The sequence below is a fragment of the Hemisphaericaspora subhashii genome (assembly GCF_019202705.1).
Source record: "Hemisphaericaspora subhashii strain CBS 10753 chromosome Unknown scaffold29, whole genome shotgun sequence".
NCBI classification, from domain to species: domain Eukaryota; kingdom Fungi; phylum Ascomycota; class Pichiomycetes; order Serinales; family Debaryomycetaceae; genus Hemisphaericaspora; species Hemisphaericaspora subhashii.
Window position 1 is genome coordinate 1 of NW_026057350.1, and position 14,051 is coordinate 14,051.

General features: G+C 35.3%; 7 protein-coding genes across 7 annotated transcripts; 3 read left to right on the forward strand and 4 right to left on the reverse strand. All coding sequences in view use genetic code 12, as the record gives it.

Moving 5' to 3' along the window:
* Positions 1-1,085: 1,085 nt before the first annotated feature.
* Positions 1,086-3,104, forward strand: J8A68_004520 (uncharacterized protein; the record flags this gene model as incomplete). The annotated part of the gene is made up of 1 exon (XM_049408488.1): positions 1,086-3,104. One exon carries the CDS (start codon positions 1,086-1,088, stop codon positions 3,102-3,104), a length of 2,019 nt encoding a protein of 672 aa, XP_049262150.1.
* A 287-nt stretch (positions 3,105-3,391) lies between these two features.
* Positions 3,392-4,918, forward strand: J8A68_004521 (uncharacterized protein; the record flags this gene model as incomplete). Its single annotated transcript, XM_049408489.1, has 1 exon — positions 3,392-4,918. One exon carries the CDS (start codon positions 3,392-3,394, stop codon positions 4,916-4,918), a length of 1,527 nt encoding a protein of 508 aa, XP_049262151.1.
* Positions 4,919-4,950: 32 nt separating this feature from the next.
* On the reverse strand, positions 4,951-5,493 carry J8A68_004522 (translation machinery-associated protein 20; the record flags this gene model as incomplete). Its single annotated transcript, XM_049408490.1, has 1 exon — positions 4,951-5,493. One exon carries the CDS (start codon positions 5,491-5,493, stop codon positions 4,951-4,953), a length of 543 nt encoding a protein of 180 aa, XP_049262152.1.
* A 985-nt stretch (positions 5,494-6,478) lies between these two features.
* MPH1 (3'-5' DNA helicase) lies at positions 6,479-9,919 on the reverse strand (the record flags this gene model as incomplete). Its single annotated transcript, XM_049408491.1, has 3 exons — positions 6,479-6,938; positions 7,122-7,266; positions 7,438-9,919. 3 exons carry the CDS (start codon positions 9,917-9,919, stop codon positions 6,479-6,481), a joined length of 3,087 nt encoding a protein of 1,028 aa, XP_049262153.1.
* Positions 9,920-10,102: 183 nt separating this feature from the next.
* J8A68_004524 (uncharacterized protein) lies at positions 10,103-10,330 on the forward strand (the record flags this gene model as incomplete). The annotated part of the gene is made up of 1 exon (XM_049408492.1): positions 10,103-10,330. The coding sequence occupies one exon, from the start codon at positions 10,103-10,105 to the stop codon at positions 10,328-10,330; it is 228 nt and encodes a 75-aa protein (XP_049262154.1).
* A 73-nt stretch (positions 10,331-10,403) lies between these two features.
* On the reverse strand, positions 10,404-11,948 carry J8A68_004525 (RNA-binding GTPase; the record flags this gene model as incomplete). The annotated part of the gene is made up of 1 exon (XM_049408494.1): positions 10,404-11,948. The coding sequence occupies one exon, from the start codon at positions 11,946-11,948 to the stop codon at positions 10,404-10,406; it is 1,545 nt and encodes a 514-aa protein (XP_049262155.1).
* Positions 11,949-12,230: 282 nt separating this feature from the next.
* On the reverse strand, positions 12,231-12,941 carry J8A68_004526 (uncharacterized protein; the record flags this gene model as incomplete). The annotated part of the gene is made up of 1 exon (XM_049408495.1): positions 12,231-12,941. The coding sequence occupies one exon, from the start codon at positions 12,939-12,941 to the stop codon at positions 12,231-12,233; it is 711 nt and encodes a 236-aa protein (XP_049262156.1).
* Positions 12,942-14,051: the final 1,110 nt, after the last annotated feature.

Sequence of the window (14,051 nt, forward strand, 5' to 3'; positions counted from 1 at the left end):
TTGTTTGATCACTACTACTTATAATTTACATTTGGCTAGTTTAGACTATTACATTCGCTAAACAGATACCAATTTATTATCAAATTGTTATCAAACCGCGTTCCAAAACAGTGCCCCCCCCCCCCCCCCCCCCCCCCAAAAAAAAAAAATTGAATTTTTTTAAGCTCTTTTCGCAACCAATTTAGATATTGCTTTATGTATCTTCATGTCTCTCAAATGAACCAAACTTAAATAACATTGTGGATTGTATTGGCAAGTCTTGGCAAATTAAAATTTTTCATTTGGCAACTCCTCCCCCTTACAGACAGAGAGGAAAATTTTCATTCTTTGATAGATAAGATAAAAATTTCTTGGTTAAATTCTTTTCTGATACCTTATTCCCAATTGTTTCTTGTCTTGTCTTTTTTTTTTTATTTTTCATTCCCAACAATTCTTCCTGAACAAGGTTCTAATTATACATTTTGTATTGTAATTACATAATAACTTTAAAAAGTCTAAACCCCCTATTGGTTTTGAGGGAATATTTGAAAAACTTTAGCTGGTTAATACTGTTCATGAATTGGATCTGGTAACGAAAGGAGAGATTAAGGATCTCTGCAGGGTGGGGGGAAACCTTCCAAGTTACCAAATCGTGATCGCTTCATTGTAACATAGTATATTGGTACTTGCAATGATCAAATAAGCGTACTGAACTGCCGTTGTCAAGACTTGAGCATATTCGTATTAATACCTTAGCTGTTAGTTATTAGCTTGTAGTTGTCTAAAAGATGGGCTAAAGCCGCATCAATTTGTAAACTCCCGGTTTCACTATCCCTAAGTTTGAGACATCAGAATTTACATCTAATCTTTTCTTCTTCATAATTACCAGGATTGTATTCATAGCATTGTCTTAATAACAAGTTAAAGATACTTTGCTGAATATTTTGCATCCAATAAACTATTATTGCATTCAGAGTCTGTCGTATTTCAGATGTGAATTTTAAAGCGGTCTTTTTGAAGTTTAACCAACGTTTTTTTTGTCTTTGTTTAAACAACACCTTACCACCCACTTCAATCAACCAAATCTTAACTATCAATCAAAATCAATGAATCTACAACCAGACAACATCCTTTTAAAAGATAGTCGTCTTGAAGATATGACCTTAGATGGCTCAATTAACTCCACAATTGGAAGCAGTAATAACAATACCATAAAATACACATCACCACTATCACCAAGTATGCTTGCATCTTTAAACGCCAACAACTTAACACAACCACAGGACATCGAACTCCAAAATAGATTCTTCCTCAATGATTTCAACAACATATTACTTAAATTTGCCAATTTATTTCAACAAATTGACTTGTTACCTACAACTACTCGTTTAGTTATCGGTTGTACATTGTTCAGAATTGGAAGATTTGAAACCGCATTAAGAGAGGTCAGCACTGCTATTGAGAATGACATCAATGAAGAAGAAAGAGGTGCATGTCTTCATGTCCTAGCTCTGATGCTTAAAGATTCCCTGAGGATGGAAGATGCGGTTGGATGTTTGGGTGAGATGATTGATTTATGGAAACGGAGATTGGATACGCAAAAAGATTTTGATGAGTTGAAGGCATTGATCATGTCTGCTCAAGAGGATATCGAGAAGAAAATATTTGATATTCCCGGAATTCCTAAGCTTGAGGTTCAATTAATGGAATTGGAGAGAATGAAGTTACGTTTCCCGATTGATTCATTCACGGGTCAATGTCAATTCATATTATCTAAAATTAATGAAGCTCATAGTTTATTGATTGAATGGGATAATGATCATCAATTGGAGTTTGATAGGGGAGAAAATGATGACGATGATGGGAATCCACTTTCATTAATTCAAGATGCATTTTTATTATTGGGTCCAATTGAAATATATAATTCTGTATTGGAATTTGAATCAGTGCTTATCAATTATCTTTGTCATATCAAACGATCCTCAGACACCCATCAACAGCCAACAATTGTAAGATCCCCCAGTGTTAAAAGAGCTATGGCAAGATTTCTTTATAAAAAACAAGTGGAACCTATCAGTGACAGACATGAAAACCTTTTATTACATTGTACATTCATTGAAGGATTTCTTGCCATGTTACATCATGATTATATTTTAGCAGCCAATAATTTCGAAACTGTGTTGAACAAATTCGATTCCATACACCATCATGGTACTTCGCTGAAAACTCTATTTAGCAAGAATATAAATATTCTATTAATCCGATGTAAGTTAAACTTAGAGCCCAATGGTAACAACAAGAAACAGTTGGAAAGGTTATTATCAGATTTAGCTAATCTTCCATCCTACCAGAAATGCAATAATTCATATAAGGTATATATCGAAATGGCAATCATACATTCAAGACTTGCAAAAATAGACGCAGTACCCATCACAATTACATTCCCTAATAAGAAAACCAACAGAACTATAACTGGATTAAGACTCCAGAGTAGATATGTCCAAGAGGCATTAAAAGCTAATATATCTGCCGTGACCGCAATGTATGAAGATGACCAATATATCCCAACTATATATGACAAAATCCTTATCGAAATCTTAACAATTGGTGGAATTCATTGCAATACATTTATGTTTTTCAGAAGGTTACGGGATTATTTTGCCAGGAAAGCAGATTATCAATATCTTTATATCCCTAAATCAAAACTGATAATTGATTATGAAAATATTGGAAATATCATGAATTATATTTCTCAACAATATAATTTCTTCAAACCAAAACTAGAAAACACCACCGGTGGGAGAAATGAATTCTTATTACCCCAAATATACATCACCAATGAAAATGAATTGTACATATTAGAAAAACAATATTTCGCATCCGGCCCCGGCACAACCGAATTCTATTGTGATGGAGATTGTGAAGATAACGATTGGGGAGGGTATGAATATCATATATATCCCGTCAAGAAGAGTAATATGAAATTACCAATCAGTTATTATCAACAACGAGTTGAACTTAGTATTGGATTGATTGAACAATGGATTACTTGTTATAAAGAGTTTCATAATTGTATACCTGATGAGATTCAATTATGGTATGATCAATTCGTTGGAGGGATTTAAATTCCCTTGCACTTGCTAGATTTTCTTTAAAAACACATATATAATATCTGTATAGCTTACAAAATCTATAGAAGTAACTATCCTTGATTCTCCACACTGAAGCTTGACCGGTAGATCCAGATTGATATTTGGTGATCTTGGATACTTGGAGATTTGTACTGTACAATAATTTTTTTCTGCTAGCATTACCCGGGAATTTCGTAAATATTAGCGATTCAAGAGATCTACTGTAGATACAGTTTGGTACCTGATATTTTAGCAAAGGAAGAAGTCACTATGAAATAAGTATGAACTATACGATAAACGATCGAATATCCACAATCGACAATGAACTAGCAACTATCAAATACATCGGTCCATTACCAGCCTGGGGTCCCACCACAATTGCACTTGGACTCGAATGGGATAATTCCGAACGAGGTAAAAACAACGGTGACGTAAATGGTATCCAATATTTCCAACCGACTATACCCAATTCAGGCTCATTCATTAAATCTACCAATAAGAAATTACAACATGAACGAAAATCATTCATATCGGTTATCCGATCAGAATATTTGGATGTTGAATATGAGAATCAACAATTATCATTTAGTCAACAGAAAGTAGTTGAAGAAATTGGGTTTGATAGACATAATTTAATCTTAGCCAATTTGACCAATTTGAAATCAATTACGTTGGATTATAAGTTGATAAATAGAGCGTATGATATGGAAGAGGATTACCAAGATATATTTGGAAGATTTGAGAATTTGGAAAGGTTGGAGATTAGTTTTAATTTATTTAATGATATTGAAGAAGTGTGGAAGATTGTGAATTGGTTACCTAAATTGAAAGAGCTTAATATTAATGGGAATAGATTTTCGAAGTTTTCTTATGAGGATGAAGTGCATACTGGACTTGTTAGTTTGAAATTATGTAATACTTTGGTTTCAATTGATACTTTGAATGAATATATTCTACCTAAATTCCCAAATCTACAAGAACTTTGTATTGCTGGTAATCATTATACAGATAATGATATTGCCCAATTGAAGCTCCCTCCTAAATTGAATACGTTAGATATTGCATATAACAAAATCGAATCATTCCCACAAATTGATCAAATCTCAAAGCTTAATGTTTCCCATAATAATATAACCCGGTTTACAAATGGGAATACTCTCCCACAATTGAAAATACTCGATATGAGACACAATAAGATTAACAATTGGGATGATATAGATAGGTTATCCAACTTAGCACCCATTTTAGAATCTTTAAGAATTAATTACAATCCGATATTTGACAATATATCGGTCGATGAAATGACTTTACAATTAATCGCACGATTTTCATGTCAAGATTACAAGAACCATTCACCAGGCAAGATTTATAAATTAAATGAAGAATTGTTAAACAATGCTGAGATTGAAAATTTTGAATTGTATTTTATATCAAAAGTTCAATCCGGGGTATATTGTATGAGTAACCAGCTCAGATGGCAATATTTGTTAGAGAAATATCAACAACAGGAATCGAGAATGAGTCTAGAAAGTGAAAAACTAAAGAGGTGGGTTAGATTACAGATTAATATTCCGGGGAAAGAACCCCAATCTCGAATATTCCTGAATTCAAATTCAATTCTAAGACTAAAAGGTGTGATATCTCAGCTTCATTTAGACAATTTATCAATTCTTGAGTTTGAAGTGTATTATTACATTAATCACCCTTCATCAACAATACAAATCAAGCAAGAATTAAATGATTATCTAACTACATTAGACATGTATTCCTTGCATCAAAATCAAAATATTTATATTACATTGCTATAGATTTTTTATGTATGTATAACTATAGATTATTCCTATTCGCTATGATTCCATAATCCATCACCCAAGTAATGTAACAATTCTATACCAATACCTTTATTCTTACTCTTGATATCATCAGTACTCATCAACAACTTCCCAATTGCCAAAGCATGTTCTTTTCCTTCCGCATAAACCGTGACAACAGTACCTTCCTCAAAGTTCTCTTCTGGCAATTTCGCACCTGGACTAGTCAAACCAGGACACATAATATTAGCACCACTTAAAACGAATTTAATAGCCCCACGATCGACTTGTACTCTTGGGAAACAATCAGGATATTTATGTACCGTGGTTAAAGTTGGGATTAAATCTTCATTGAAATGTTGAAACATGACTACTTCATTGTCAACGGCGAATAATTGAATCTTGTCTTCACATTTGATTGAAATGACTTGAGATTTCTTCGGTATGAGAAGATCAATTGCCGGCTCGAGAGATGGGTAGATGCTGACAAAGTTGGATTTAAGACCTCTTTGAACGGAGGACTTGATGTTGGCACGAGTGTGGATGTCTTCTTTAGTGAATTTCTTGAACATTTGATGAATGTGGTTGATTGGTTGGTTGTGTGGGTTGTAAGTGGAATTGCAATTTTTTTCATTCTTTTCATTTTTTCCAAGTGAGATGGTATTCCGTTCTGTGCAAAGCTTAGAACGGAATTGACAATTAGAATTACCACTGGAATCCAATGACAGAAATTTAGTATGAAATCAACAAATCTAAAGATCGAGAGAAAGTACGAATGTGAAGATTTATAATTACAATGCCACCATCCAGTTTTACCCTTGGTGTCATCGCACTCAAAAGAAATCTTTTAAATTACTCTGGCCCCTTACTTTTTATGATTAGATGCTATACACTAGGTGTATAAACATCATGAAAATCAAAGCATCCAGCTCAAGATCCAATTAATGAGAAATTGGACCGAGCGAGGCACAAGGCGTTAGTTAGGATACCTTTACCTATTAGTTAGTAAATAACCACTAGTTTAGAAGGTTAAAATACAGAATTGGAAATGACCACACTTCATCAATCACTTAAAAATGAAAGTTTGATCAACCAATTCTCTTCCCAAGTTTCAAAATGCCTTCAAAGAAGTACATCGTAAGTTGGAAGCATCTCTTCATTGACGAGTAATAGATGAACCTCTTCATCCACTGAAGCTCATGGCTGACAAGTAATAAAAATGTTCCAAAAATTCCCTCAACTGAGGTTTCGTGCTCTGAATCCTTATAGTTCCTCAACAGTCCAATTTCAAAAGTTCCAGCAAAAACATGATCTCGGACGAATCCTCACTGATACACGTAATGCCCCTGCATAAAGATAAGGAACAAGAAAAGAAAACGTGAAGAAAAAAAATTGGAATCATAGTTGGTTAAATACTACGACAGCTGTCACAGAGGCAAGAGCGAAAAAAATTTTTCTCCTAAACATCCGGGTAATACACCTAAAATATCCTACGACTATAGCGACTAAACACTTCCTTCTACGGTCAGAGCCACTCTACAAATTCATGCTCGTTTATTAATCTTCTACTACAAATGAGAAATCTATATCCGCCATCATGTCGTCATTAGTCTTAAGTTGATCTCTGTCAATTGGTTTTGTATTTAAAGCATTAATCAAGTTATGGGTTTTCCTACTATGCGATAATCCACCATTCACAATACTGAACATCCCAGTGTTTTCATTTCTATGTAGGGCATCACTTGGGTTGTAAAAATCTACTCTAAGATCAGGATCTAATGGCATATAATAATTCATATGAAGGTCCATCGTTTCTTCTTCATTCAATAACCCACTATCTTGAGCAAAGTCAAATTGGTACACTCTATCACTAACTTTTGATTGTTTTGTTGGAGAGTCCAGAACCACCTTCGGTCCAGTTACTTTCAAATACTCTTCTAAATCGTCATCAGAAAATTCAAAATCATCATCATCATCAAGATCTATAGGAGACATCGTATCGTCTTTAGCAATATGGCTACTTTCGTTCACTCTTTCATTCCGAGACTCCACACTACGTGCGATTGCAAGAACAGTCTCCTCCGATTTAGTTTTCTGTTTCTTTAATTGATCAACTTATCATTATCCAGAGCAGGCAAAGTTGGGTTCACAAAAGAATCCAAATGGTTGCACAGAATGATTGAGGACTGTACTGGAAGACCCTTGGATCGGAATAGCCACAGTCTTTGCAGGTTCCTTAATGTTCTCATTGATGATAATAGGATCAATATCTCGAGTTTCCTTGACAATGATCGGAGGAGGAGCAACATATTGCCGCTTGACACCTAATGTTTTCTTCGTGATACCTGTCAGGCTTAGGCTTGTAGGTAAGCCAATCGGCGTAGGTTCTCTAGTTGATTCGGGGATTTCAAAGTCGGGTAGTAGTGATGACTCAAGTTAACTTGTTAGTCGTGAACATGGTCGTCACCATCATATCTGTGGTAGAGTCGTATTTGATTTTCGAGGGGTAGATGAACCGATCGCATTTCCACCTGGAATATACCCAGCCAAGATATTACTAGTAGAATTCTCTCTGATTACAGTAGTTATGGAATTGGAAGCATTTTTCTCAACAATAGTCAGAGTATTCGGTGATGAACCACGTTTTGCATCCATTTGTTTTATGATATCACTCATGAATAAATCACTATCACTTTCAGAATCATCCAGCAGAAGGCCCAATCGATTCTTATTTGTTCCTGACTGGTTAGTTTGTTTTTCCTTGTTTCGTTCTTCTAGAGATTTATCATCCCCTACTTTTCGTATCATACTAGTAACACTGCGAAAACCTGTTTCGACGTTATCTGGCATAAAAAAGGTCTTCTGCTTGGTTGGCTTCTTCTGTTTACTTTTCTTGTCTGTTTTACCACCGAGCATATACTGAGTAGCAATCCTAATAATCTCATCTTCATCATCTTCAGCTTTCAATTCAAGATTTTCAGGCGGAATTTCAATGAATTCCTTCACAACCTCCGGGGTATATTCTTTTGGGATAATACGGTTCTGAGGTCGTAATGTGATTAAATCTCCCTTCATTATATGTTGTTGAATATATTCATATCCTCCCATTGCCTTATCAAATTTTGATTCCTCATTACCAGAGAATAATAAAACAACTTTCCCATCACGCTTACGACCTGTTCTACCCATACGTTGGATATTCTTGATAGGGGAAGACGTGGAATCATAACATACGATTAAATCAACTTCTCCAATATCCAACCCTTCTTCTCCGATAGATGTAGCCACAAGGATATTATACGTTCCTTCTTTGAATTTCTTGATAATTTCTTTTTGTAATTTTTGATTCATACCTTTTATCTGAGCATCTTCTGAACTGGTTCTGGTAGAGGACTTGGCCGATTCGTCATTATCGTCGATGCCGCCTCCATTTTTCTTTTTCTTCAGCTTCGTGGTCTTTGCACCTTTTGCCTTTCCCTTTCCTTTTGCAGGCTTTTCAGCAGTTTCGTCGAATCTTTCCTTTTCCGGGGCTTGACCAATGAAAATATGGGGTTTTCTATTATCACCAGCTTTTTCAATTGACTGTACAATTTCCAAGGCGGACTCTCTATATTCTGTAAAAATAATCACTCTGGAATCAGAACTGCTGTTCTCGGCAAAGAAGACTTCCAATTCATCCATAAGCGCCTCAATCTTGGGATGACTATATCCAGAACCTTTTACCATCTCTTCCAGTCGTTTTAGTAACTCTTCAATCTGCTCACTGAAAAAAAAATCGGCATTGAGTTTATTCTTTGACTTCTTCTTATCCCACTTCGATTTGAATTCGGTATACTTCTCATTGAAATAATTGAAAAATGATTTGATACCATATATATTTAATCGTTTATAACATTGACCCACCATACCTAATAACTGCAACATATAGTAATTCGCCCATTTTAAACCGGCAGGCATCCCTCTATTTGCAGCCAACCTTCTTCCAGCTTCCATACATTGAAAATGGTTAATTCTCTTTGGATCTGTTATACTTAAAAGTCCGCGTTCATTTACACTAGTTAGAACAGGTGCTATTGCTTCAGATAATAATGTGACACACTCCTCAATATCACTTGACGGCGGTATTATTCGTCTTTCAATCCGTTTACGTTTCATGTATTTTATGATATCTATGCTTTGTTCAGTTCTGACTTCGACCTTGGAAATATCCAAATTGTCAATAATATCCTGAACGCCATCCACATCAGCAGCTGGAGTGGCAGTTAAGGCCAATATTCTAAAAGAATCATTAAATCTCTTAAGAAATTTGACAACATTATTATATGAATAGTTCCCTCTGGCTCTATGGGCTTCATCAATTACCAACAATGCTATTGACTTGGGATTCACCAATCCTGAGGCCAAGTCGTTCTCAACCACTTGAGGTGTAGTGAAAAATACCTGTTTCGAATCCCAAATATCAGCACGATTCTTCCGGGTCTTGTCTAACAAAATGGCAACTTTTGAACTAGGTATCCCAGCAATTGAACAACATGCTTTAATCTGTTGTGCCACAAGGGGACGTGTTGGAGCCACAAATATGAATTTCGATTGCGGGAACCATCGTAGGAAATTTAGCATAACCGTAGACGCTATAAATGTCTTACCTAACCCTGTAGGTAACGCAACTAATAAATTATCATAGAATGCTCGTTGAACTATATTGAATTGATAATCACGAACTTCGAAATTTGTGGGATATATATATGTATGCAATTTCTGGAAATCCATTTGATGATGGGTTGGTACATTTACACGTGTAGGTAGTGGTATTTCTTCATATTGGTCCTTGGTAATGAGTTCTTGAGGGACTATTGATCCTTCAAGGGTTCTTTGAGGGAGGTGATTCCTGGAAGATGTAGCATTTGTTTGTATGAGTGCTTCGAGTTCAGGGTCATCTTCATCGTTAAAAGACCAACTCCCATCCTCATCATCGTCATCAATGGGAATGACTGGCATGTTGTGTTACTTTATTTGAAAGGGTTCTACTTTGTAACAACTAGAGCAATTGATGATCTGCAAATTTACAACACGCGCGCGTCTTTAATCCACAGGAAATATTTTTCCAAGATGCGTGCTTTTCTCGTCGCATCTTGGTATTCCCATCTCTTTATGACCCATTAAAGACTCAACAAATATGCAATGAATCCAACGTCATCATCTACTACATCTACAGACGAAGATCCTTACAAAGTCCTAACTCAGGGAATGAGGGCCGTTGAAGGTTCGTTAAAGGGGTTGCTTAGGACTCATGATGAATTCATGATTCAGAATGTGAGAATAGTCAACAATTTATCTTCAATGTCGAAGCTTAGCGAAGAAATAGACTCAGCAAAAGCAAAGCTGAAAGAGAATAATCGTTCGTCTTAGTTTTCCAAATGTATGTTTATATATACTAGTCTATATGTTACAAATTAAGTTATTTACGAAATATATTTAATGCCTAATTAAGACCAAAATTATCACCCAATAATCCATCTAAATCAAATTCCTTAGCCCAAGCAGAAACAATAGTGGTTTGTTCAACCTTAGGAGGTTCTTTTTCACCTCTTAATGAACTTTTTGGTGCATCTGGGTTGGATTCTTCACTTGCTGCCTTAGATGCCTTTGGCAATGTCCACCCAATAATCCTACCATCTCTCCAATCGTTCAAAACAGACATAGCAGCAGATTCCATATTTGGAACACCACCTCTGCCTAATCTCCCCTTAGTTCTTGCAATGTGGATCAAGAAATGTTTGGAAAATTCTTCTAAATCACCAGAAGGTAACGGTGGTAATTGATAATATTGCTTTAATCCATCAGCCATTTCAGTATCCTTTGAAAACTTCTTTAATAGCATTTGAACAGCAGGGATTGGATCAATGATCTGTTTTGGAGGTATAGCAGATAATAAGGCCAATTTTGCTTGTTGTTGACTGTTTGATAACTTCTTAGTATTTATGATTTCATCAGGGAAGACAATACCTGGAGAATCCAAAATCTTCAATTTGTTATCAATCTTGACTTGTCTCATGGAAGTAGTAACACCAGCTTGATTTCCAACTGGACAAGCTTTAGAATTATTTCCATGTCTGTTAGTTAATGCATTGATAATGGATGATTTACCTACATTTGGATAACCAAGAACACCCACAATAATCGATCTCTTCAAGTTGGATTTACTAGCGTAACTCTTCAAAGCCTTTAATAACGCATCAGCAGTCATGGTAGAAGTCATGTTCTTATTGAATGAGGTAGAACCACTAGCCCCTGGTGCAGCTTTTACTGGAACAGTTGGGAATGATGACTTTAAGAAATCAAGCCATTGGTTTAATGCATTAGTTGGGATTAAATCAACCTTGTTCAAAACCAAGATTAACCTCTTGTTTGGGTTTCTTAATACTTCTTGCTCAACCTTTCTTGATCTTGTGGATTCTGGATCTCTGGCATCTAACACATACAAGATAACATCAGCATGATCTACAACTTTCTTAAAGATTTTGTCATATGCCTTACGTGATTTATCCTGTTCGGTAGTTTCCTCATCAAATTCATTATCACTGATAATTTCAGATTCAATATCTTCATCGGAGTCTTCCATTGCATCATCGTCACTTTCTTCACCTTCATATTCCCTGGCGGCCCTTTGTGCAGATTCCATTAATGCTGCTAACCCACCTTCTTCCTCGTCATCTTCATCTTCTTCAATATCATCATCTATGATCTCTCCTCTAGCCAACGCAGCTTCCTTTTCTTGCTGTCTTTGAAGTCTTAATTCTTCTTTCTTTTCCTTTTCTAACCTTCTACTTTCTTCTAATTCGGATATGATCCTATCTTTGTATGGGAAACTTGCAGGTATTCCTGGATCTTTTTTATTTCTCGATTTCCAAGTTATATCTTTTTTAGCAAATTTTCTATCCTTTCTTCTTTTAGCTGAGGCCTTCTTCTTAAGACCTTCTCTCATTCGAGTAGTAACTCTCTTAGATGTTGGCTTCTTAACTCTCATTGTGATATATATATGGGTTGATACTAAATAAAACTAGTAACTGGTAAGATGAGATGACTTGCCTGAAAAAAAAATACAACCAAAAAAAAAAATGAGAAGAGCTTTGTAAAATTCAAACAAAAAAATAATGTCGCAGAATAAGATAAACCTTTTAAACGACATTGTTTGGAAACTGGGGAGACATTATTAACTACGAGGAATCATTTATTAATGGATACTATATCTATACAGTTAGATGGATGATACATTCGTAACATACTCATTAAAGGCTAGGAGCCTTAATTATTTATCATAGAAAGGGTCTTTCTTTGCAAGACTGTTTGCCTCGTAATATTTAACTCCAAAGTCATGTTTCCCATTCTTTATCCTAGAAGGAACCAGGTATCCAAGCTTGCCATCATCTTCTTCATCTTCTTCATCGTCGTCCTCACTTTCATCACTTTCTTCTTTGTTTTTCTCGTCTTCTTTTTGTATTCCTACAACTTGAAAGCTTAGCTCTTCGGTTGGTGAAGGTCCTTTTAAGATTGAGTTTACAATTCCGTTTGCTTTTACAGTATCAATTTGAATTGCCTTGATAGGTTTTGCTATAGGTAGTTGCATTTGGACATGCGTGTTGGCTGGATTGGGTTTCATTTGATTAGTATACATTGGATGATTGATTATTTGATTGGGCATTGGAGGTCTGTTCATTTGATTTAGCATTGGATTTGGATTATTATTTATTTGATAAGGAGAGCCAGGAGGGTATAAACCTGCATTCGGATTCGCTTCTTGTAATTCTTTAGTTAACATTCTATTAAGAACCTTTTGCTTGACTGTTGTTTTCAAATTATCTTTCACAACCGGAATCTTCCATAGTGTATAATCAGCAGCATGTTTTAGATCCTGTGGAGTGAACACTACTTCAACTGAATTCTTAAATGGAACTGGACTTGCACTGATGAATAAAGATGGTTGACAAGCTGCAATTATTATTAGTGACAATAACTTCATTTGAAATAAGGTGGTGTGTTAGCAAAGATATCGTAGCATTAATTTGGAGAATGGTGCAAAATCACAAACAGATAAATGTTAGTCAATAAAAAATGGTTGCAAAAAAAGTTCTTTTGCATAACAAAAATCTTACTTTCACCAGGTTGCAAAAATTATCAAATAGTTAAAGGTCGGAAACTGGAAAATTTCCTAAAGGCGGAAGTGTTACTATTTGTTGCCAACAGTGAAATATATCTACTATTAAATCATTTGCATGTCAGGTAAACTCCAACATCCGAAGAAATGATCTTAACTTTTACTACGGAATATTGACACTTCAATTTCTGTTTTTCATTTAGAATCAGAAAAGCTTCCAAACAGAAGTCAATGAATCTGACGAAACTACAAATCCGTGAATATCCAGACTGTTCAACTTGATAATACAAATGACCCACCGCCCCAACACAAGCAATCCCTTAATTGGAAATACTTATGATGGCTTTCTTTGGTTATTTTCTAACATTGGCAGGATATAAAGAAGTGAAGGCTTCTAGTGTCTCTTTTCTATAATAATATGAATTCCACTCGAGTTGATTGTCGTGGTAAAAATGAATTTAAATATTTCGAAGGGATTCTAATATTTGTCCTTCGATTCTATATTTAACTGTTGAAAAAAACAAGATTAAATCTGGTTGTAAAAGAAGTGTTGCCAAATTCTTTAATCCACCAAGTCAATATGGTTAATACAAGATCTATAATTAAAAAGACATCTCACTTGATTCGATTGGGGATCACAGGGTACTCAGCAAGGGGTATTCTCTTAGCTCATTGTGCCCCAGAGAGTCATTGCATTAATACTGAACACTTGAGATGGATACAAAGGGAACAACAACTGCGAGTTAGAAAGAAGAGCGGCTTTACACTGGTTCCTCTTATCAAAAGGTGAAGTTTTATTGACTGCTCCAAAATAATGGTTGTAATAAACTAACTCTGCATAGCAAAAGTTTTCAACATTGTTCCATTTTACGTGGAAGAATCCCTGGTATCAGTTGATTCATTTGATATGGATCAAATGCTTCTTTCTGCGATATACATTTGTTTTGAGGTTGTTCCTGTTTTCCATATCAAACT